The sequence below is a fragment of the Phacochoerus africanus genome, chromosome 10, assembly GCF_016906955.1.
Source record: "Phacochoerus africanus isolate WHEZ1 chromosome 10, ROS_Pafr_v1, whole genome shotgun sequence".
NCBI lineage: Eukaryota > Metazoa > Chordata > Mammalia > Artiodactyla > Suidae > Phacochoerus > Phacochoerus africanus.
Genome location: NC_062553.1, coordinates 774,798 through 798,529, shown reverse-complemented (window position 1 = coordinate 798,529; position 23,732 = coordinate 774,798). Strand labels below are relative to the sequence as shown.

Genomic DNA, 23,732 nt, shown 5'->3' with positions numbered 1-23,732 from the left:
AGTGGAATCCTGGACCATGTGATAGTTGTTTATTATTTTTTTAACGGCCGTGCCCTTGGCAGAAGGAAGTTCCTGGGCCAGGGATTGAATCGAAGCTGCAGCTGTGACCTGTGCTGCAGCTGCGCTTTGCTGGATCCTTTAATCCATTGCCCTGGGCCTGGGATTGAACTTGCGCTTTCAAGGTGACCTGACCTGCTACAGTGGGGTTCTTAACTCACTAGGCCTCGGCAGGAACTCCTGGTAGTTCTATTTTTAATTTTTTGAGGACCCTTCATACTGTTTTTAGTTGCCTTTTCATCTTGTAAACTGTTTTTGAAGAGCAAACATTTTCCATTTTGAGAAAAGTTCAATTTACCAATTTTTAAAATTTATGGTTTCTGCTTTTTGTGTATTTTAAAATCTATTGCTGGTATTGACTTCTAGTTTAATTCCGTTTCCATCAGAAGAGGGACCTGGGTGCCAGGCCTCACACACACCCGTGCGCTTCCTGCCGTGAGACCCTCCTGCCCGCCCGCTGCCCCGAAGGCTCCTGCCTTGGCCCTCCTGCAACTTTCGGGGCCCCCACCACCTCCACTGGCATCTTGTTCCCTAACCTGTTCGCTTGACAGTTCAGCCTCAGACTCAGCGGTTTGTCCAGGCTCGGGCCTTGCGTGCTCCGAGGCCGCCTGGCTTCCCAGAATCGCAGGGCCCATTGCCGCAGCTCTGCCCATGAGCTCTGGAGTCAGAGTTTGAAATCTCCTCTGCAGGAAGTCCTGGGCCTCCCGGAGCCTCAGGTTTTCTCATCTGTGAAATGGGATGAAGACAATAATTTGGAGGAGTGTTTTGAGATTCGGGGAGCTGGGAAACCCACCGTGCTTACAGCAGGGCCCGGTGCCTGGGAAGCTGCCAGCACCGAGCAGAGGAAAGAGACAGGCTGCCGTCCCGTTTGCGGTTCACATGGACAAACACACAAACCAGAGCACTCGGACCAGTGACGGGCCCCGGCGTGGCGCCTCCCTGGAGGAGGCGGCTCTGCAAGCAGCAGGAGCTCACCTGAGGGGCTGGCCTGCGGGCTGGATGGCAGGGATGGGGCCTCAGGGGCGCAGAGTGCAGGCCTGCTCCTCTGGCTGTGTCGGCGCTGCTGGCCCGGCCGCGATGGCACCTGACAGTCACACCGGGATGGAGCGGCATTGGCTGTGGGACACGCGCCGGGATGGACGATGAAACCGAGGCGGGGTGTGGGCCGGGGCCCCCCCACTGGGGAGGCTTCAAGGCCGGGTTTGAGGCGGTAGGTCTGTGGGGACCAGGCTCCGCGGTCCTGGACCTTGTCGCCCAGGCACGCGCCCCTCCAGGTGCAAGGAGCTGGCCGCTGGGGCAGGCCCCACAGTCACAGCCTCGTCACGTCCAGGGAGAGGTCTCCTCCCTGGTCCTAGACTCAGGGTCCCAGACCAGCCTGAGTCCAGACCGTCCAGGTGACCACGGAGGCCAGGGCGGCCACGGCTCTCTCCTGAGCCAGGGCTGGTGGGGCAGCCTGTCTCAATGTCCCGCACAGCTGCTCAACCTTCTCCCGTCTCCCGTGGTGATGGGATTTTTAGCTCAAGGCCACATTTCCTCACTAGCTGTGGCCATGCAACGAGGTCCTGCCCAGTGGCGAATGGTCCACTTCTGGGTTCTGCCCTGAAGGAGAAGTGTGTGTGCCCTCTACTTCCCCATGGCTGGAATGCAGCGGAGATGACCGGAGTCGGGCAGCCACCTTGCAGCAGGAGACAAAGCCATACGTTAAGCGGAGCAGAGCAAGGAGGAGGAGGAGCCTGGTCCTGACATACCAGCTGTATTTGCCAGGGTCTCCCAAAGAGATAGGACCGGTATGGGTGTGTGTGTGTGTGTGTGTGTGTGTGTGTGTGTACTCAAAGTTCACCCACTTCAATGTTGGTCTCATCCCCAAAGACCCTCACAGCAACCCCCGAGTAATGTCTGACCAAACGTTTGGCACCCAGTGACCCAGACGAGCTGGTGTATAAATTAACCATCACAACAGCCTCAGGCTATGACATGGAGGCCTCTCGCTTAGGGCAGCTGGGCCGTGTCCTGATGGCTCCAGTTTCCCTGGGGTGGCTGGCAGTGTTACTAGTGCAACCTGGCAAAAGCAGATGCCACCAAAGAAACGGTGATTTCTTGCCTCCCCCAAATGCTGTCAGACAGGTCAGCCCATGGGGGGCTTGGCTGGGGTGGTCCCGCTCCTCTCAGCTGGGAGCCTGTTCCTGCTCTGATGCCCAGACGGATGCCATCCGTCACACCCCTCTTGTTCAGTGGGCCTGGTTTGCAGTGAGGCTGACAGCTCTGCCAAGATGTACCTTCTCTGCCCACGCTTAGCCTGGGCCCTGGCCTCGCCTGCCCAACTCTGGCCCTGAGGGCTCCCTGGTGGGGTCCAGACCAGATCAAAGCCCCCGTTGTATGCTGGGTGGTCCTGCCTCTGCTACCTGTCCAGCCTGGTGGTCCTCCTGTCTTGGAGGAAGGGCCTTGTCCCAGAAGATGTTAAAGGGGGCATCGTGTCCACAGGAGGGGCTGCAGGGTGCTGCTGCCTAGTGGCAACCGGTGCCCCCTGAGGCCTGGGTTGGGCACAGTGGTACCTCCATGCAAGGGCACTGCCCGAACCAGGCCCAGCACATGGCGGGACACAGCTGTGGGTGGACTGTTCCTGCAGCTGTGTGGCTCAGGTGAAGGCCCTGGGCTCAAGTGTCTGCGGATGGCTTCTCCATGCACGGCCAGTGAGGCCAGGGCACTCCTGAAGGCCCGATTTCAGGCCAGGCCAGGCCCTGGGGCTTAGCGCACTGATGGGCTCAGCAGGTTGCCTGCCTGGCATCAATTCCCCTTTGCAGAGACTGTGCTCCATTTTGGGAGTTGGTAGCAATGTGTCAGGTTAAAGTGCCCCTCCAGGTGCCCTGGCAGCCGGGTATCAGGAAAGCTGGGTGATCCGGGAAGACTCAAATGGGCGGAGCTCTGGACCACAGGGTCCTCAGACCTCTCCCAGCCCTGGCCACCCCTCTCACGGTGGCGCTTCTGCCTGCATCCTTTGAACGAACAGGCCCACGCAGACGGCCAAGGTCCACACGCGCCGTTTCAGTGCTGCCCCAAGAGGTGGGGTGGCAGGGCGTCCTGCGCTGTGCGGGGCCAGCGAGTCTGGGGCGGTCAGAGGCCAGGGTCCGGGGGTCAGGACCCCAGGTGGCTCCCAGGATGTAAGGCTGGAGGGGGAAGCAGGACCCCTTCCAAGGGCAGTCCCGCTGACCGCCAGCCTCTGGATGTGGAGCCCCCCGCCTCGAGGTCCGGTCACAGCCGCCAGACGAACGAGTGCCCACCCTTCTCTCCTGCCGGGAGCCCTAGATCACGGCTTCTGGGCACCCGCCGTCCTGCTGGTCACACAGGGCGGAATCGCGAGGAGATCCGAGAGGGCGAGAGACCTGCCCAAGGTCACACGGCGGGTCACAGGCAGGGCGGGTGGGCGGCGAGCCAGGGCTCAGGGGGAAGATGCGGGGAGTGGGGTCTCTAAACGGCCGAGCCCCTGGCGGGACCAAGCCCTTCTCGCCGAGGAGCCGCCTGCCCCCCTGCCCGCCGAGCGCGCCTTCCCGCCGCCCGGTGAGCTACGTCAAGCCCAGCGCCCGCCGGCGCGCAGGTGGGTGGGGCTTCGACCCGGGGCGGGGGTCGGGGGGAAACGCCCAGACAGCTTGGCGCACGCGCTGTGCGCCCGCTCGCCTTGGGGACGCGCTCTGGTGTGCGCGGAACCCGCCCCCTTGGTTCAAGCCCCGCCCTCCTGGCCCGCCCGTTCGCCCACAAGGCCCCGCCCCCGGGGCACAGGCCCCGCCTCCCACGCGCGCCGGGCTTCTCAAGGACGGCCGGGGCCAGCCCGCTGAAGGGCGGGGCGGCGGCGTGGGGCGGGGCCTGTGTCGAGGGGGCGGGGCGCCGCTCTCAGTCCCGTTCCGCCGGGGTTGAGGCGTGTGGTCCTTTGAGCGAGGAGCGCGGCCAGAGGGCCGGCGGCTCCCAGGCTCCGCCCGCCCTGCTGCGCTCAGGTACTGGGCCCGTAGTGGCCCGAGAGGCGCCGGTCCGTGCGCGCGCGCGCCCGGGGCTGTGCGTGCGCGCGCCGGCGCGGGGCCGCGCGTGAACTTGGCTCAGGAGGTACCCGTCCCTGTCAGCTCGCCAAGCCCGGCCCGTGCGGCCCGATGCTTTTCCACCAGCGTCGGTGCCGAGCGTTTCCGCCGCTGGACCGGGAGAGCGCGGCGGGCGGGGCGCTGAGGGCGCGGGGACTGGAGCGCTCGCCGTCTGGGGTTGGGACCCCCGCCGCACGCACGACCCCCAGGCCCGCCGAGCCCCGAGCCCCCGCGCCCCCCGCCCCCTGCGCGTCCCAAGAGTCCCGGGCCCCGAGACTCCTGCGCCCCCGCAGCCTCACCCACCCCGGCCTCCTGCGCCCCGAGACCCCCGCCCATCCCGCGCACCCGGGGCCCGGTGCACTGCCCGCACCCTTTGCCTCGCCTGGGGCGCGCTGCCACTTGTTGAACCGACTTTGACCTGTCGTCGTTCCTGTGCTGAGAGCAGTTCCTGGGGCTCCTCTGCCTGGCATCTTGCAGCGAGAGAGAAGCAGGAAGTTTGACGTGCTAAGCTGTGCGTTAAGGGAGCTCCGAAGCTGGACCTGCGCGACGCGGGGACCTGTGGAAGGTGATTGGAGGTGGATTCCCGAGCTGCTTTCTCTGCATAGACGTGGAGTCTGGGTCCCTTTAAGACTTTCCCGAGTGGAGGGAGGTGCGCCGGCTGATTACAGTGTTCACTTTGTTTCTACGTTATGTGCCCTTTTCGGTGGCAGGTCTGACGTGTATTAGTCTGCGTTAAACTGACTCCGTGTTTGCGTTTTATCATGGGCCACGTCTGCTTGACTCTAAGCTTCCATAACTTCAAAATACATTTTTTTTTTCTTTTATGGCTGCCCTCACGGCTTATGGAGATTCCCAGGCTAGGGGGCGAATGGGAGCTACAGCCGCCGGCCTACACCACAGCCACAGCAACGCGGGAGCCGAGGCGCGGCTGCGACTTAACACCACAGCTCCCAGCAACACCAGATCCTTGACCCACAGAGCAAGGCCAGGGATCAAACCTGCATCCTCATGGATACGAGTGGGGTTCATTAACCACTGAACCATGATGGGAACTCCTCAAAATACTTTTTAAAAAAACCTCGAACTTGATTCATTACTCAGCTGAGTTTACGATGATCTCTCAGGATTGTTTGCTTGACGTCAAGAAAGTGTTTCGGTTTCACAGTAGTTAAGACATTTAACTCGAGCTTATGGATCCTGCTTCCTCTTCCTGTCTCCCAGGCGTGTTGCTGTGGAAGCAGGTGTGGACAAGAGGGCGCAGCCTCAATCCAAATGGTAGAAGGAAATCACCTTCTCCCTGAGGCAGAAAGTTTCTCTTGATTCCGACGTTCTCGAATGTTACTCCCCAACTGAAACTGAAAAAGCATTTGTTTAGAAACAGTGGCTTTTCTTTAAACGGGTCTCCCGCGGCTCACTGTCTGGTCAAAGTAGCCCTGGGCCCTGCAGCTCTGTCCCCTGCAGCTCTGTCCCCTGCGGTGTTGTGTGCCCCTCTTTCAGGCTCCGCAGGAGTGTGGGGCGTGTGGTGTGAGCAGGGGCCACTATAACGGCTGTGTCCTTGGATGGATGCTTGCATTTCCTTGGGACCGGGAGGGGAGAGCAGTTCTTGTAGCCGCTGGGAATATGGAGTGGAGAGGCTGCCACCTTTCTTGTCTTTTTCTTCTTTCTAAGTGAGTCATCGGGACCCTCCCTGCCATGGAGACGCCGGCTCATATGCACCTGTGCACCCAGGGAACAGGCTGGTACGCAGACCTGTTGGTTGGTTGGTGGCTAAAAGAGCCGGGAGACTCCTGCCTTAAGCCAAAGTAGGACTGAAAATAAGTGAGTTCGAGCAAGGTGTCTTTAGGATGATTTTGTTCTAATGGTTGGTGTCCAGGGTCAGTGCAACGTTTGAAACGACTTCTTGTTGTCAGTTCTCCTTTGTAGAAACTCAGTTGTCCCTCCAGTCAGGGTCAGAGCTGTTACAGAGAATGCAAGCAAAAGTTCTAGATGCCTGATCAGGTCCTACGCCAGTGCTGTTCATGGGAAGCTTCTTTGAGGCGGGAGGGTCCAGCATGGCAGCCAGTAGCCACGTTTAGCTACCAAGCACTTGAAATGTGGACAGGGTGATGGAGGGGCTGAATTTTAAAGTTTATTTAATTGTCATTAATTGAAATTTAAAAGAGCGTATCTAGGAGTTCCTGTCGTGGCTCAATGGACACGAGCCCAAGAACCCAACTACTATCCACGAGGACACGGGTTTGATCCCTGGCTTCGCTCCGTGGGTCAGGGATCTGGTATTGCCGTGAGCTGTGGTAGAGGTTGCAGACGAGGCTCGGATCTGGTGTTGCTGTGGCTGTGGTGTAGGCTGGCAGCTGTAGCTCACATTTGATCTCTAGCTTGGGACCTTCCAAATGCCGCGGGTGTGGCCCTAAAAAGCAAAAAAAAAAAAAAAAAAGCCAGGAAAAGAGTCGGGTGTTTTTTGCAGGTGCATTGCAAACATTCAAAAACAACTTTTTAAAACTTTTTTTTATATAAGCCCTTTTGGGTTTTTCTGCTATGATGTTTTTCAAGGGAAAACTAATGTTTACAGTCTGTGAAACATTTGGTATAAGTGCTCGTAATCTCACTTGGGTGCCTGGGACCCATGCGTGTCCTTAATTTGGCGCCCTGCAGCCTCAGGCGTGGGTGGGTCTTTCCCAGAGAGAAGCCAGCCCTGCGCAGGCCGGCTGGGGTCCGTCCCTGTGGCTCTGACCTGTGTCCACCTACCTTATGTCCTTCTCAGCGTGAACGTTCTGGGTGTGGTCTGTCTTCACTGCGGTGCAGAGAGGCCGCGACGCTGGTCTGAACGGATAAATTTCTTCTCGTTGGCTTGCAGAGGTAGCAGTTCAGACATGGTTTCTGGGCACTTTTAAACTAAAAATCCTGGTGGCCAAACCCTCTAATTGTGGGTTGTTTTTTTTCTTTTTGTGGCTGCACCTGCCGCTTATGGAAGTTCCTGGGCCAGGGACTGAATCCGAACCGCACCTAGGACCTACGCCACTTAGCCCACTGTGCCAGGCCAGGGATCGAACCCGAGACGCCGCAGAGAATGCCAGCTCCTTAAGCCACTGCACCGCAGTGGGAACTCCTAGTTGTGGGTTTCAGTACTGGCGAGATGTTGGTGAGTTAGGACAGGTGACTTTTGACTTCGAAGAGACTTCCGTGGTCTTGTGCATCGTTTGTCGTGAAACCGACACAGGGCTCTCCTTGCCTCGGGCTTTCCGAGGGGTCACCTGGTCTGCCCTGTTCGAGAAGGGCCTGAAGCCCTGAGGTGGAGTCATACCCCAGGCGCTGCCCGCTGGACACCGTCCGGCCATGTCAGTGGCTGCAGTAACTTCACTTATGTGACTCGTGTGGAGCTTGGGGACACGGCCACTCCCCTTTCCTTCCCTGCCTCCGTGTGACGCAGGAGTGGTGACTGGGATTGTCTGATGTCGCGAGAGGGTGTGTGGCTCTGCTGGCTTTGCTTAGGGTCACTGCTCTGGTGTCTACGGCAGCAGACCAGATTAACTCTAAAATGCGGGCTTCAAGCAGCAATGGCCATTTATTACTGCTCCAGGCCTCCGGGCCTGGAACTCGGGGCAGCGCGGCCAGCTGTCCGTGTATAGGTGGCTCAGGTGGGGGCTGAGGCCGAGCATCCCCTAGGGGACGGCTCACGCTGGGGCTGGGAAGACTTGAGCAGTGGGGCTGCTGGGCCGCTCTGTCACTGAGTCACCTTTGGGGAGGGTCCCTAAAGGGACCAGACCTTTGTAGCTCCTGCAGTCACCTCTCCTCCGACCGGTCGAGGGGCAGGTAAACTCACCTTTTCTTGGGCGACGTCCCAGGGAATCCGCAGTCATGTGCCCACAGCGCCACGCTGCCCAGCGCTGGAGCTGACTAATGTGCAGCCAGGTTTTGAGGTTTTGTTCAAATGCTCTTTGAGAGAAAACTACATAAAAAAGGCCCAAGAAGGTAGAATTGGTGCTGCTGTGTCGGGCAAGAAGCTGTGACGGTACATGACGCACCTTGAACTTGGGGTGTGCAGGATCCCGTGGTGCTGGCGGACTCCGTGCTGTCTTTTTTTTTCAAGGGCCGCTCCCGCGGCATATGGAGGTTCCCAGGCTCGGGGTCCAATCGGAGCTGCAGCTGCCGGCCTGCACCACAGCCACAGCCACGCCAGATCCTTAACCCATGGAGCGAGGCCAGGGATCAAAGCTGCGTCCTCGCGGATGCTAGTCGGATTCCTTAACCGCTGAGCCACGCCGGGAACTCCCGTGTGCTGTCTTTTGCCCAGAAAACTCACCTGGGAACGTGAAGCATGTGTGTCAAGGGCGGCCGGGCTCCGAGTCAGCTGACTCAGCGGTGGCTTGGAGGTTCTCTGCCCATTTTGTGCTTCAGAAGCCAGCCTGGGGTGCCAGCCTGGGGTGCGGGGTTCAGGGGCGGCGGAGGTGGCCCCGTCCATCCGTCCATCCGTCCATCCGCGAGGGCGCCCACCCAGCAAGTCCTCGCCGACTTCCCCGAGTGCCAGGTGGCCATGGGGGCAGGTGCTGGGGCGAGTTCCTTGGCCGCCCGGTGCTGGGGTGACGGGCACAGGGCCACCTCCTGCCCGAAGCAGAGGAGGCTGAGGAGCTGAGGCAGTGCGGCAGGACCGAAACGACCATCGGGTCCTACCCTGGCTTTAGGGATGGGGCCAAGCGGCTCCTGGCGGTGAGTGCGGAGGGGCCCTTGCTGGTTAACCAGGAGGAGCAGAAATAAACACGTCCTCGCCGTCGCTGGTTGGAAGGTGGAGCTGCCAGCCAGGCGTGCACGTCCATCTACGGCGACCCCCGAGGGCCGGGCTGGGAGGCCGGGCCACCCCCCGTTCCAGAAACAGACCAGGGCGGGCCCAGCAGGGACGTCGGCAACCCTCTGAGGCCCCCGTGGCTGGCGCCCCTGCCAAGAAGACCCTGCCCAGGCCGAGTACGCCTCCCAGGCCCGGGGAGAGATGGCTGGGAAAGTCCGGCGGGGCGCCACAGCACCCCTCGGACCCGAGCGGAGGCGGGGTCCAGGAGCATAAGGGCCAGAGGCCGCCCTGATGCCTTTGACTGACTGAAGCTTGTTTGGCGGAGTTGGCATCGGCGGAAACAGCCTCGGAGAAAAGGGAGGGATGGTTAACTTTGGGAAGCAGGCTCGACTGTGTGGCTCAGCCGGGAACAGTCTTTAGGTGACAGAGGGACGTTGGTGACGACTCAGTGACATGTCGCTGGGAGTGGAGGGAGCTGGCGCAGGGACGTGTTGGCAGCCCCGATGCCCGGTTCCTCGGCGTCGGGAGACGTGTGTCAGGTGGAACAGCCGAGGGCAGCGGTGCCCGACCTCCATTCCCCGTGGGCTGAGGGATACTGCGGGCAGAGCTGGGGGCCAGGTGCCCGCAGAGGGCCTGGTGGTGCCCCGGATCCCCTGCATTTCGGGAACACAGAGCTTGTGGATTTGAAAGCTGTGTGTTGCCGTGATACAATAGATGGGGCTCGTTGCAGGCTGCTCAGGCTCAGCGCCCTGGGAATAGGCTTGTTGCCGACGTGCATGGTCAGAACGACCTCACCCTGGAGCGGGCGGCCCCCTAACCAGAATGCCTGGCGCCCTCATAAAATGGGACTTTGGAAGTTCCCTTGCGATGCAGCGGGTTAAGGATCCAGTGTGGCCGCAGCTGCTCAGGCTGCTGCTGTGCGTCCCAGGCTCAGATCTTGCACACGCCAGGGGCAGGGCCACACCAGACAGAAGGGAAACTAAGGCAACCCCTCAAACCCCTGAGGATTGTGGACACAGACGCGGGGAGAGCGACGCTGTCACGGGGAAGGAACTGCCAGGAGCCCTGACTGAGCCTCGAACAGTCGCTCCCCAGCGCCTTGGGGGTGGGGGTGAAGCACAGCCTCCAGAATGATAGTTTCTGTCCTTTAAGCCCCCAGCGTGTGGCTCTTTGTTACTGCCACCAGGAGGGTGCCTGTGTGGCCAGCATGTGAGAGGAGGTGAGTGTGAGATCTGAGGAGGTGAGGGGGATGGGAGGAGGTGAGGGTGGGACGGGAGGGGGTGAGGGTGGGACGGGAGGAGGTGAGGGTGGGACGGGAGGGGGTGAGGGTGGGACGGGAGGAGGTGAGAGAGATGGGAGGGGGTGAGGGTGGGACGGGAGGAGGTGAGGGTGGGACGGGAGGGGGTGAGGGTGATGGGAGGAGGTGAGGGTGGGACGGGAGGAGGTGAGAGAGATGGGAGGAGGTGAGGGTGAGACAGGATGGGCAGGAAGGGCCAGACCCTGGGGGCGGGGGTCCAGCGTCAGGGATCTGGTCTCTGTCTTGCAGCCACATAGCTGTTTCTGGGGGTTGGAGCCCGGTGGTTGCTCTCTGTTGAGGCCGGGGGAGGGTGCCGTGGGGACGGGGAGGGACAGCTCAGCCCGCTGAAGCCCTCCAGGGCCCGAGTGGAGGCCGGGAGAGGAGCCCGGAGCTGAGTCACTGGTTTGGGTGCCTTTGCAGGCGAGGGCGGCGAGTCTGAGTTTCTTGCTTTAGGACAAGTGGAGCTGAGTCCCCCATCGTGTTCCTCTGGGCTCTCGACCTGGGAGGGGGTGTCCCTGGGCTCGGGGGACACGCTGGTGCGCGCCGGGTGTCTGGGAGCTTCCCGAGCAGGAGCCGTGGGGGTCACAGGTCACCTGTACGCCCAGAGGAGCCCCAGCCACATGTCCTCAGCCCTGGAGTGGCTTGTGGGGCAGAAGCCCGTTTCCCACCCTGGTTGGCGGGGCTGATGAGTTGCCTCATGCCTGGCGTCTGTGTCCACCTGGTCGCCCAGGTCCTGGCTTTGCCCTCTCTCCTGGCACCTCCTGCCCAGCTTTCTGTGGCCGCCTCTCAGAGGGGCATGTCTGAGCACTGTCGCTGCAGGCTGCCCTGCCACAGATGGGGACCTGCTCGCTTTCTTTGCATCTGCCACCACCTGGCGTTGTTCCCAGCGAGACCGTGAGTCCCTTTGGGCCACGTGCTGTCCAGAGCTGCTCCAGCAGGGCCTGTCTTGCTGACCGCTGGGTGGGGACTCAAGGGTGTGACGCCTGGCGACCAGGACTGACTTCATGAGGTCTGCGTTGCTCGCGGGGACCTGGCCTGGCCCCCCCCAAGGTCTGCTCAAGTCCTGACCCCCCAGGACCTGTGAATGTGACCTTATCTGGAGACAGATGACAAAGCTGTGACTTAAGGTGAACTCACACAGGACTAGGGGCCTCCATCCGATCGCGGTGCCCTGACGAGCAGAGAAACAGAGGCTCGCTCGCGACTCGATGGGTGAAGGGTCTGGTGCTGTCGCTGCTGTGGCTCTGGTTACACCTGTGGCGCAGGTCCGATCCCTGGCCTGGGAACTTCTGCCTGCAGTGCATGTGGCAGAAAAATAAAAAATAAATAAATAAATAAACGCAATCCAGAGATTGGGGACCGTCAGGAGTGGCTGTGTGGAGATGAAGTGAGGCCGACACAGCCAAGGACGCCCGGGCATCGGCCGCCCGCTGCGAGGTGGGAGGGAGACAGGGAGCCCCTGCCTCTCAGAGCCCGGAGGGAGCTCACGCCGCCTTCACCTGGACTTAGGAGGAGTTGGATTTCTTTCCTTCCTTCCTGTCTTTCTCTCTCTTTTTCTTTCTTTCTCTGCCGCACCTACAACCCTTATAAGTTCCTGGACCAGGGATCAAACCTGATCCACAGCAGTGACAATGCCAGGTCCTTAACCCCCTGAGCCACCAGGGAACTCCCGGGAGGAAGTAGGTTTCTGCATTCTCGGGCCCCCTGTGCTTTGGTGTTTTGTGCTGGTGATCCTGGGAGCTGGGGCGTGAACCTGCACGTCAGTAACCCGAGCGGCCTGCCTCCTCCGTGAGGGAGAGACGCGTTACGCGTGATGGTGGTTCTCTCCTCTCCTGCCCAGCGCTGCCCCCCCCGGGGGCGGGCACTACTGCCGGCCTGGCAGCTCCTCCTGAGCATCTTCACTGGGCACGCTGTTTTGCTGCCTTTTCGTGCGCATCTGTGGTGGCGGGGAGGACCGGCCCAGGCTGGCGTTGGCCAAGCCCCCCTTGAGGCCGCGGGGCTCCCGTCCACACGTCACACGGGGCGGTGTGAGGGTCCGCTCCTGGCCTTGACCTCTGCGCAGATGCAGGTGTCGGGCGCTGGGCCCTCGCTCCCGTCTTTCCTGACCCCGGTGCTGGGGCGCTGTGGTCACCGCCTGCCGCTCTGCACAGTTGACCTTGATGGGCTCGTCTGATCCGCCCCCGACGGCATTCGGGTTCTGCGTCGCGGGCAGGCATGCCGGGTGTCCCGGGGCGCTGTGTCCTGCCGCGTGTCCTGCAGTGTCCCTTTGTCCTCTGACTGCTGTGCTCCTCTTGGCCACTGGCTTAAGCTGGTGTCGCCAGGCTCCTCTGCCGCTTGGTTAGCCCCTCGCCTTCGGGATGAGCGTGTCCTGCCGTCGTGAAGCTCTGCGGTTCCTGCCTTTACCCTCCGCCTCTAGCTCCACTGATGCTCCTGAAACATTACTGGGAGTTTGTCGGGTGGTGACTTAAAAAAATTCCGTCTGTATTTCTTAGCTGGCGTTCCGCCCAAAGGAAGAGTTTTCCCTTCCCCCATTTTCTTATTTTTCTATGATTTTGCCAGCGTGGACCTTCCTTTTTCTCTGAGCCCAGTCCACTGGCCTCGTCCTCTCTGCGGCTGCCCCCGCGGAGCAGAATCGGAACCCTCTGCACCTGTCCTGACTTTCTGGCTCTGGCCTCCTCTGGTCCTTCCTGTGCGCCCCCCCCCGGACTCAGCCATTTCTCCGGGGACCAGGGGACCTGTATTTAAAGCAAAGTACAAGCTTCCTAATTTTCACCTCCTACTGTGGCTGCTTTTCCCTCCGAGGGTGTGTGTGCCATGGCCGGCAGGAGGGCCATGAGCGGTTGGCACGGGGTGGCGGAGGGTGCTGCCCCCTCGCCATCTGTCACAGGGCCGTGCTGTGGCCATGTGACACGGCTGCTGGGATTGCAGCAAAATAGGCCGGGCTGTTGCATGTGGGGCCGGGATGCACCTCCCAGCGGCTCACTGGCTTCCAGGGCGGCCTGGTGGCGCTGGCGCTGGCGCAGGGCGGCAGCGGCCTTCCCGGCTGGTGCTCACGCGTGTGTCCCCTGCCGTCCGTCGTCAGGCCCCTGCTTTTATTCTTCCTTCCACGGGAGGACGCGTGTGGGGTCTAACGTGGGAGGGTTTTTTGTCAGGCACACGCGTGCACGGGTCACCCCGGGGGACGGGGACGCGCGCCCAGCGGCTTTGCTCGCCAGCACGAATGATGAGCTCTCTTTACAGAGACAGACGCGACGCTCGGAGGAACCCGCGGAAATGGACCCCTCGTCTTTCAAGGGGGAGCGCGGCCTCGAGGCTTAGCTCAGGGCCAGCAGCGGCCGGGGCCTCCCGCAGCCCCACGCGCCGGAGCGCCGGTGGCCCGCACTGCGGGCGGAGGCCGCGGGCCCCAGACCATGCTCACCCTCATCACCGAGAAGCTGCAGAACCAGAGCCTGGACGACCTCGCCCGCAAGAGCTTCGATGCCGGCCTGGTAAGCCGCCCGCCCCCGGGTCAGGGGCGCCGTCTGAGCTGTAGCTTAAAGACTGCTCTCCGAACTGTTTGGTGCGTGGGGACGTGGCAGGTCAAGGCTGGATTCTCCCCATCTTTTTCTGTGGCCGTGCGGTCGGCCCAGCACCACTTCTGGAACGATTGTCCCCTCTCCGTCGTTGGTCCTGTGGCCTCCTGTGCTCCCGTGTGTGCCCGTGCGGCCCTGGCAGCAGCGCTGCCCGGTGTGTCCCATGGCCACACCCCGGCCCTGGTCGCAGGCTGGTCGGGGAGCTGGACTCAAGGCGTGTTTGCCCTGTGCCCAGCCCCACTCCTGGCCGTGCACCTGCACTGCCCAGCTGGTCTCCCAGGTCTGTGGCGGAGGCGGTGGACTGGGACGGAGTCCCTGCGAGTGTGGTGGGGCCGGCCTGCCTTGGCAGGAGCCCGTGGCTTCAGCATCCTCGGCCAGTGTTCGGAGGCCACAGTGTCTGTCAGGGCTTCTGGACCCGAGGGCGTTAGGCCGGCTGGTTCTGGGAGTCGCAGGCATGCAGCCCAGCGGCCGCCTCCTGCAGGGGCGCTCCCAGCGTGGCTCCATCAAAACCCGGGTTCCTGAGCTGCCCCTCACTGCTCTGGTCTGCACATGCTCTGTGCTGGAGACGGCCACCCTGGAGCAGCCGCCTGAGCTGGCCGGGCCACTCCGCCCGCTCCCATCCTAGCTCGGGCGGGTCGCTGCTGCATCATGGGGACATGCCAGGAGGCAGCCCCTGGGGCTTGTGCTGGGGGAGGGCCGAGGGGAGGGCTGGCGGCCCCAGGGCCCAGTGGGCTCGCCGCAACCAGCTGTGGACGCCCCCGCCGCTCCGAGACCCGGGCTCAGCCTTAACCGAGCGCTTTCTGGTCATTTCCAGCCCTGCTGTCTCATTCGCCCCAATGGACGGTGGTCTCGGGCTGGTGATCCTGCCGGTCCCTGGGTGCCCAGGCCTGTGCCAGGCGCTGTGTGCCAGGCCCCCGCCCGCCCTGGCCGGCGTCTGTCCTGGCACAGCCCGATGGTGATGAACCCAGCTGTCACTTAGTCCCTTTATGAGAAGCAGCACGGGACCGCCCTTCTTCCCCCTTGACCAGGAGTGGACATCCCATGCACAGCTCCCTCCTCGCCGAGGTTAGGGTCCCGAGGGAGGAAACGCAGACCCGAAGGGCGGAAGGTGGGCGGCAGGTCCACACGCGGGGTCTGCTGGGGCTCAGGGAGGGCAAGAGAAAGCAGACCGACAGACCGACAGACCGACAGGCAGACACAGCGTCGAGTGGACGCAGCTCCAAGTGGCCCCTCCACCTCGCCGGGCAGACAGTGGCTTGAAAAGAGCTGCCAAGGCGCGAGCCAGGTCCCATGGCTGCCGGGCCCTGCGCTGCCCTCCTTGCTGGGCGGAGGGCCGCCTGTGTGGACCCAGCAGCGGAGGGTGGGTTGGTGAGGACGGTCGTGGCTGAAGGGGCAGCAGTGGACACACGCTTGCTTTTTTATGTCCTTTGCTCAACTGCATATTAGGCTTTGGAACCTCGACTGAGAAAAACCATGATCTGGGGTCAGTCCGTGTTTTCTTTTTAATCACCAAGAAGGGCACGGCTGGAGCTCCCGTTGTGGCTCAGCAGAAACGAACCCCACGAGCGTCCATGAGGTCGTGGGTTCGATCCCTGGCCTCGCTCCGTGGGTTAAGGATCCAGCGTTGTGTGAGCTGTGGTGTAGGTCACAGACGCGGCTCGGATCCCACGTTGCTGTGGCTGTCGTGTAGGCTGGCGGCTCTGGGAAGAAGGTTTAGTGCCGTGCTAAAGGCACAGGCCTGTTTCTTGAGCTGGAGCTATTTCTTTGTCTTTTTTTTTTTTTTTTTTTTTTTTTGCTATTTCTTGGGCCGCTCCCGCGGCATATGGAGGTTCCCAGGCTAGGGGTCGAATCGGAGCTGTAGCCACCGGCCTACGCCACAGCCACAGCAACGCGGGATCCGAGCCGTGTCTGCAACCTACACCCCAGCTCACGGCAACGCCAGATCGTTAACCCACTGAGCAAGGGCAGGGACCGAACCCGCGACCTCATGGTTCCTAGTCGGATTCGTTAACCACTGCGCCACGACGGGAGCTCCTGGAGCTGTTTCTGATTCTGCGCAAGTCCACAGATCGAAACGTCTTCCTTTTCGCTTTCAGTGTTCTGCTGAGAAGCTGAACAAGTGGGGCCCCCGGCTCCCTTTGGAGCCTGAAGGTAAGTGTTTAAAGCCCCGCCAGCCGTCCTGGGCGCGAGGGGGCAGGAGGGAGCGGGAGGCTGGAGCCTTTCTGGAAGGTTCCTGGCAGCGCAGGCTGAGAGGCCTGGGGTGGGGGTGGGGTCCCTCGGCCACCAGGGCAAGAACAGGGTGGGGTCAGGTGGTGCAGGAGGGTGGCGCACGCTGTGGATGTTGGGACGTGCGTCCTGGAGGGCGGGTCTGCCCCCGACAAGTGCCCACAGGGTAACGGGGCTGGGGGCGGGGGGAGCGGAGGCCGTGACCGTGGCTGGTCCAAGGTTGTGGTGAGGTGCTGGTGGTGTGATTTTCACCCAGGTTGTGACTGGCCCTCCTGTGCGGCTCTGTCCCTTCCGTTGGGTGACCTTGTGCCAGGCGCCCTCCAGGGCTCAAGTGCGGGCTGCCACCAAGGTGTCGGGACAGGAGGAGCAGGTGTGGGCCCAGCACCTGGCCGGGGCACCACATGGGGCCAGTCCTGGCTCAGAGCCCCTCGGGCCTGCCACAGATCTGGCCGCGCTGTCCTCGGGTTGAGCAGGCCTCCTTGTGCCCCAGGGTCCCCCGGGCCCTCTGCTTGTGCCTGTCCCTGCAGGGGCCTGGCTTCCTCCCCTGAGTCCCACAGCTTCTGCGCCAAGGCCCCTCAGCTGGCAGTGCTGCTGCAGGACATGTCCTGGGCCAGGGTGGTGGGGCTCTGGGCCTCCCCAGCCCTGCCTGCTGCCCTGGCCGCCACACTGGCTCAGGCGTGCTTCCTGCCCGGGCCACTGGTGCAGGGCTGGACGCTGGCCTGATGGCGAGGAAGCGTCTCTGTCCTCGGGGTGCCCCCTCTGTCCCTACCCTGATGTGCACTGTGACTGCAGGACTGAGCAGAGGGCACCCGCTGCCCCCTCAGTGCCCACACCAGTGGGGCAGGGCCGCCCCGAGGCCAGGCAGGGCTGCGGGCATGCGGAATACGAGCGGCCCTCACCGCCTCCCCTTCTCCCCAGGAGAACAGCGCCCCCGGAAGGTGGTCAGTGGAGGACGCCTCATCGGAAGCCAGGCGGCTGCGGGCGCCGCCCTCCCCTTCCCGCGCAGCCCGCGTGGCCCAAGCGCCAGCCTGGGTGCCCTCAGCGCCTGGGACCTCAGGGAGAGCGTGGGGCCGCCCTCCGCCCCCCCCACCAAGCGACACTGCCGCTCCCTGTCCGAGCCTGAGGAGCTGGCTCGCTGCCGGTCACCCTGGCGCCCTGGCGGCTCCAAGGTCTGGACGCCTGTCCCCAAGAGGCGGTGCCACAGCGGCGGGAGTGCCACGCTGCTGGGAGGCCCGGGCGCCGGCCCGGCTGGGAGCGCCGGGTCGCCGCCCAAGCCCCGGCCGGGCTCGGCTTCAGCCCGCAGCGGCCTCCCGGACCCCGGCCCGGCCCGGCTCCTGGCAGGGCCCTGCACGCTGTGCCCGCGGCGCCGCCTGTCCCTGTCGCAGGAGCACCTGGCCGAGGGGGCCACGGGCCCGCCCTCGCCCGCGTCCACGCCCGCGTCCACCCCCGAGCTGGGCCGCCGGCCGGGCCTGCTGCGCTGCCGCTCCCAGCCGTGCGTGCGTGCGGGCGGGCCGGGCCGGCGGAAGCGCAGGCTGGAGGAGGACGCCCGCTGGCCGCGCCCGGCCCTGGACTTCCTGAAAATGACCCGGGTGAGGCCCCTGTCGCGTCGGGGGCGGCTCTGGGCGGGCGGAGAGGGGGCTGGCCCACCCTCGTCCTTGTCCTCTTGTGGACGCCGGTAGGACGCGGGCCCCCTGCTGCGCGGGCCCCTCCTCGCCCCGCTCTGAGATTCGGGGGGCGGGCGCCCCGGGCCCCGGGCCCCAGCAGAGCAGCGCTAGGAGCAGCTGCTTTCCCGCGGCCACCGGCCGTCCCTCTGGGGGCCTCCTGCCTTCCTGAGCCGCGTGGGGCACTGTGCCTGGGGTCCTGGCGGGAGCCCGCGGGGCGGGAGTGAAGGTCTCCGTCGGGGGCAGAACCTGCAGGAATCCGGGCTGCACGGTGCCGCCTGTACCCAGCGGCCAGGTCACTGTCCGCTTTGCCTTGCCTGACGGGTGGGTGTTCTAGAAGGGTCCTCCCAGTGGCTGGCAGGGGCTGCCCACCCAGACCTGCTGGCTGCGCCGTTTCCGTGGAGAGCCAGGGCTCAAGGGACCGTTCTGAGCTCTCGGGGGGCGGCGGCCATCCCCGGAACCCCGTGGGGCAGGAAAGCTGCCCGTGAGCCCGACAGGCACCCCTGCGCCCAGTGCTGTGGCGTCTGTGGGCCCTGAGGGGGCAGGGCGTCCCCGCCAAGACTCCAGAGTGGGTGGGGGGCCCGGGCTGGGGTGGACGGCCCACCCCTAGAACAGAAGTGGTGCTGTGACAAGGTGGAGCGTGTGGAGACTCCCGACCACGCAGCCTGGGGGCAGGGGCGACCCTGGCGGGGCAGGGTGGGTACCCTGGTGTGGGAGACGTGAGGGCCGAGGGCTTGCCTGCTGCCCCGGGGGCCACGCCTTAGAGGGGTGTGTGTGTCTGCATAGAGCGTGTGATATGTGTCGTGTGTGACTGCGCGCGTTGGTATAGGACATATGTGTTGTGTTTGTGTATCTGTATAGGGCACATGCTGGGTGTCTTGTGTGTGCACCTGTGTGTGTGTGTGTGTGGAGCACATGCTCTGTGTTGTGTGTGTTGAATAGGGCATATGCTCTGTCGTGTGTGTGAGTGTGTGCGTGTGTGTGTGCTCTCTGGGCAGGCGGAGGGTCAGGGTCCTGGTCCCCCATCCTCCCTGCTCCTCTGGGGTGCCGCAAAGACGGTCCCCGACCCTCGGACCTGGAGCGGAGCCCGCAGCTGGCTGCTGACGTGGGCGTTTGGCGCCGCCTGCAAGTGGGAGACGGCAGGCGTGCGGGACAGAGGGGCCCCCCTCCCCAAAGGGACCGGCCCAGATCAGAAGCCGGGTCTTTTAACCGTGTCCTTCGGTTACGGGCTCGCGGCTGTGGTCCCATGCTTCCGGTGGCCCCACCGCGCAATATCCAGGCCTGGTGGCCCTGTCCCGAGGCCCTTGTGCAGGCGTCCTGCCCAGGAGACCCTGCTCGCCCAGCAGAGCCGTCCCTGAGATGCACGAGCCTGACGGTGTCGGCCCTCTGTCGCCGTGTAACACGCAGCCCATGCCCAGCGGCTCACACAAGCACACGTCTGCACGTTTCTGCAGGCTCGGCACCCAGGCTGGTCCAGTTCACAGACTCCTCGAGGCGGCAGCCGCACTGCGACCATCTGTGGCCCTGAGGCTGGACGGGGACCCAGGGGGCCGCCTCGGGGCTCCTCACCTGATGACGCTCAGTGGGACTCACCTGCTGAAAAGCCAGCCAGGCCTGGGCGCAAGTGTGAACACACACACACACACACACTCGTTGGGGTCTCTGCTTGTTCAGTTAAGCTGCGTATTTCCGGGAAACAGTCTCTTTCGTTTAAGGTCCCGGCTTCGGGTGCGGAGCTGGTGGTTGTGTTTCTCAGGCCTCGACCTCACTGGGAACGGGCGGGTGCAAGAGGCTGGAAGCCCTGGAGACGAGCACAGCAGCTGAGTGTTTCCGACCCTCTGGAGAACCTGCCCCCCTTCTTGGTTCTGATCCCCAAGGTGGGCGTTGGGCCGGGTCGGGCGTCGAGGCCCCTGGGCCGCCCGGCAGCCCCTCTGTCCCTCGCTGGCCGCCAGCTCACTGCCTCTGGAAACGGAGCCCCTAAGTGACAGTTTTGCAGTGGGTCAGCGGTGTGAACGCACCACCTCTGATGCCCCTGCCCCCGACTCCTCCAGAGCCCTGCGGGCGCCAGCGGGCACCCAGCAGCCCCTTGCAGCCCCCCACCCCTCCACGGCCTGCTCAGGCTCGGCCCCCAGGCCCACCCACTCCAAGCGCCAAGGCCGGGCCTCCTGTACGTCTGACCAAGCGGCTGTACCCTGCGCCCCCCCCCCCCCGCCCTCCTCAGGTTCACCCTTTGCTGGACGGGCTTACAGAACCCCATCAGCGCTGCATTCACTAACACCTGCTTATTCCAACGGACAACCCAGGAAGAGGGGCCCGGGGCCAGGCGAGGGGCGGGGGCGGGGGTGGCGCAGAACTCCACCCCCTCACTGGGGGCCTGCCCCTCAGCTGCTCAGCTGCCAGTGCCACCCTTGAGGGCAGTTACGGAGGTTGCGTCACCTGGGTGTGGCGGATTAAGTCTCCGACCACGACCACCGGGGATTAACTGGCTCCCTGGAGGTGAGGCTGGGCTGCACGTCCCTGCCCCGGAGTCCCAGCCCTTGAGCCTGACTGGGCTGCGGTGAGGAGGGGCTCCTCCGACTCCAGACGACTCTCACCTTGTTGTTCAGGGGACCCCGAGGGCCTTAGGAGCCCCGGGCCAGGGACCTGGACAGAAGCCAAATGTATGTTTCTTTTCTGTTCTTTGTCTTTTTTTTTTTTTTTGTCTTTTCAGGGCCGCACCTGTGGCATATGGAGGTTCCCAGGCTAGGGGTAGAGTTGGAGCTGTAGCTGCCGGCCTACACCACAGCCACAGCGACGCGGGATCCGAGCCACACCTGTGACCTACACCGCAACTCACGGCAACACCGGATCCTTAATCCACAGAGCGAGGCCAGGGGTTGCCCCTGCCACCTCACAGAGACAGTGTTGGGTCCTTAGTCCTCTGAGCTACAATGGGAACTCCCCATATTTAAGTCTATAAGCCGTTTGGGGTTTACTTTTGTGTGGGACCTGAGGGCAGGTCCACCTTCATTGGTCTACACGCGGCTGAAGACACAGTCTCGTCCCCGCTGTGTCTTCTCGCCTCCTTTCTGAAGACGTGACACCTCTTGGGGCCACGTGCGCCGTGTGAAGAGTCGTTGTGTTTGCGCTGTGTGGGCACCCGTCTCTTGGCGGTCGTGTCTCTTTCACGGTGGCCTGAGCCGCAGCGTTCACGCTGGAACCACGTTGTGGTCGCAGATGCCTTGTGTCCTGGCCACAGACCGTCTGGCCAGGGGGTTCCAGTTCTGCGCTGTGGACCAAAAGGAGAGAGGCCATGGCGTGTTCCACGTGTGCACGTGTGCAGGGCTGGGCCCCGCTGCGCTGGGGTCTGCACGCGAAAGTGACCTTGCTTTGTATAAAGAAAACATTACTTCAGGAGCTCCCCTTGTGGCTCAGGGGTAATGAACCTGACTAGCATCTGTGAGGACGTGCCTTTGATCCCTGGCCTTGCTCAGTGGGTTAAGGACCCTGCGTTGCCGTGAGCTGTGGTGTAGGTCGCAGACGCGGCTCGGATCCCGCGTTGCTGTGGCTGTGGTGTAGGCCAGTGGCTACAGATTCGATTCGACCCCTAGCCTGGGAACCTCCATATGACTCGGGTGAGGCCCTAAAGAGACAAAAAAAAAAAAAAAGGAAGGAAAAGATTATTTTAGGAGTCCTCATTTTGTGACCAAAGCGTGTGGCCGGTTGTAGAATCTTTACAGACCGGACTCTGCAGGCTCTCCCTCTCAGTGCCTCACTTCCCACAGCAGAGCCACTAAACCAAAAACAAGTCTGTTTGTCTTGTGGGGCCTATGATGTGTCCCCAGAAGCACTGGGCCCGGTGGGAGCTCTGCGCACGCGTGCGGGAGCCAGCGCCCGACCCCCGTTGGCGCCGCGGCTGTGGCGGTCGCCCCCCACACATCGCCACGCTGCATTCTGCCCTCGGAGCCCCAGCACATGGTGATGGGTGGGGAGCGTGGCTGCCCAGGAGGGGAGCCCGGAGGTGGCCCTGGGACAGGAGGAGCCAGGTGGAGGTGTGGGCAGCACGTGGCGCCACCCGAAGCTGCAGGGCCCGGAGTTGGGGGCGGGGGCCGGGGCTGGTGTCCCAGGAAATGGAGGGGCTTCATGTGCCGAGGGGCTGCTCCTGCGTGTGGCCCAGAGGCGGACAGGGGGTGAGGAGGCCAGCGCGCCCCCCACTGCATGGCCTGGGTGGGTTGGGGTCCCGAGCCCCCGTGGGACAACCAGGGAGAGGGCCGCTGAGCGGGAGGGACGCCTCTGCATTCTCGGAAGGAGCTCCGGCCGCGGGGAGGCCGTGGGGACAGAGGGGGCAGGACGGGCCTTCTGTAGAGCCGGTCTCGGCGGGGGTGCCCTGGGTGCCCAGGAGACGCTGCCAGCGGCGGCCCCATGTGTGGAGTGTGGGTCCTAGGGGGTTAGATGGGAGCTTGCAGCCTGTGCGTGGGGGCAACTGGCCCACTGGAGGGGGGCTGAGGAGGGAGAAGCCGGAGCTGCGAGGGGCTGCGGGCCTGGCGGGCCTACCTGAGGCCGCGGGGCGGGTGTTGCTGGAAGGGGGCTGGGTATTTGACGGGGTTGAGGGCGCAGCTCCAGGCTCGGGTCCTCGCGTCTGGGGGCTGCTTAGGGGGCGGGTCCTCATGCTCAGGGCACTGGGTGGGACTTGTGGCCCCCTGGGCCTGGCAGGGAACTGGGCAGACGGGGCTCCAAGACGGTGGCCCCAGGGAGGGACGGCCTGCGTTTGGTGCCAGGGCCTAAGGCCACCTTCCGAGACCTCTGGTCCCCTCCAGGGGTCAGTGGGAGGCTGCCTCCCCTGTGACCCGGAGACGCCCTAAGCCTGTGTCTTTTCTGTTGCAGACTTTAAAAAATTCAAAAAGCCTTTGCTCCCTCGACTGTGAAGATGAGGAGGACACCCACGCGAAGGCGGCCACGTCCTCCCGGCGTGACCCCCACAGCCCCCCAGGCAGCGCCCGGCCCGGCCCCGCCAGCCCCGCCAGCCCCAGCCTGGGGGCCCCGCGGGAGTGGGCGGCCGGCGAGGCCGGGAGTCGGGGCGACCCCAGTGACTGGGACAGCGCCGGGGAGGAGGGCGAGCTGGACCTGGAGCAGATCGAGAGCAACTGACCGCTGCCCTGGGCTGGGCCGCCGGGCCGGCTGCTCTGGACGTTGCAATTCACGCCGACGCCGTCTTCCCTAGAGAAGCATCTGGCGTTGTTACGGCTCTTGCAGTTCGGAGAAAGCGTCTCTGTTTTGAAACGCCTTTTCGGAAGGGCATTCTTTTCGGGGGAGGTGAGCTCAGCGCCCAGCCTGGGCCTGTGCTCCTGCGTGACGGGCCCCTCGTGGCTTGGCTGCCGGGCCCTCCTCGGACCCGGACGCCCGCGGGCAGAGCCCCCAGCCCGTGCCCCCGACCGGCCTGCTGTTTGGAGCAGGGCCTGTCTCGGGCGGGGTGCTCTTGTGGCTGAGGCCGCGGGGTCCCGGTGGCCCTGCCGTGTCGCTGCAGTAGAAGGCACTGACTTGCTTTGCACGCGCGACCGCTGCACGCTGCTTTCCTGTCTGGGTTCCCCGGCCGGGGCATGAGATGTCCGCTTTCGTGAGATCACAGGGTTTCTGCCAAAGGTGTGGGTCTGAGGCACTCTGGGTAAGAGGAAGGAGCGTGTGACGTTGAAAAAAAACACTTCCAATCTTTGGAGACATTGATTGATTGATTTCCTGAGAAAGTTGTAGCTCCGGTCATTTCTGCACGTAGAGCGAAGGTGGGCAAAACTGGGCAGCGGGCGGCCTCTGTCTGACCCCCCCCCCCCGCCCTCCGGCCTCCCTTCCGGGGGGGGGGGTCTCATGTGCTGGGTGGCCCCTCCTGAGGAGGTCGGGTCCCTTAGGTAAAGTCCAGGGGCACCTGGTCTGGCGTGTTTCCTGGCACAGCTGGAGTGGCTGCCGCGGTTTCTTTTCTGATAAATGCCAGCGTCTTTCTCGAAACCTCGGCTATAGCCGAGGGCCTGCTGTCCTCAGGGGGCAGAGCAGGCCGCCCTGGCTCCTGCTGGTTCTCCTGGGGAAGGAGCGGGTGGCCCTCTGCAG

General features: G+C 63.5%; 1 protein-coding gene across 5 annotated transcripts; it reads left to right on the top strand.

Annotated features, from left to right (window-relative positions):
* Positions 1-3,947: 3,947 nt before the first annotated feature.
* On the top strand, positions 3,948-23,357 carry FAM53A (family with sequence similarity 53 member A). Of its 5 annotated transcripts, XM_047798743.1 has the most exons (6): positions 3,948-4,686; positions 13,439-13,686; positions 14,585-14,835; positions 15,867-15,921; positions 16,915-17,585; positions 19,112-20,366. In XM_047798743.1, exons 3-6 carry the CDS (start codon positions 14,812-14,814, stop codon positions 19,640-19,642), a joined length of 1,281 nt encoding a protein of 426 aa, XP_047654699.1. In that variant the 5' UTR covers positions 3,948-4,686; positions 13,439-13,686; positions 14,585-14,811; the 3' UTR covers positions 19,643-20,366. The 5 variants fall into 5 exon arrangements, with proteins under 5 accessions (XP_047654699.1, XP_047654697.1, XP_047654696.1 ...); XM_047798741.1 differs by lacking the exon at positions 14,585-14,835 and having other exon boundaries at positions 3,949-4,696; XM_047798740.1 differs by lacking the exon at positions 14,585-14,835 and having other exon boundaries at positions 3,950-4,686.
* The last annotated feature ends 375 nt before the right edge of the window (positions 23,358-23,732 follow it).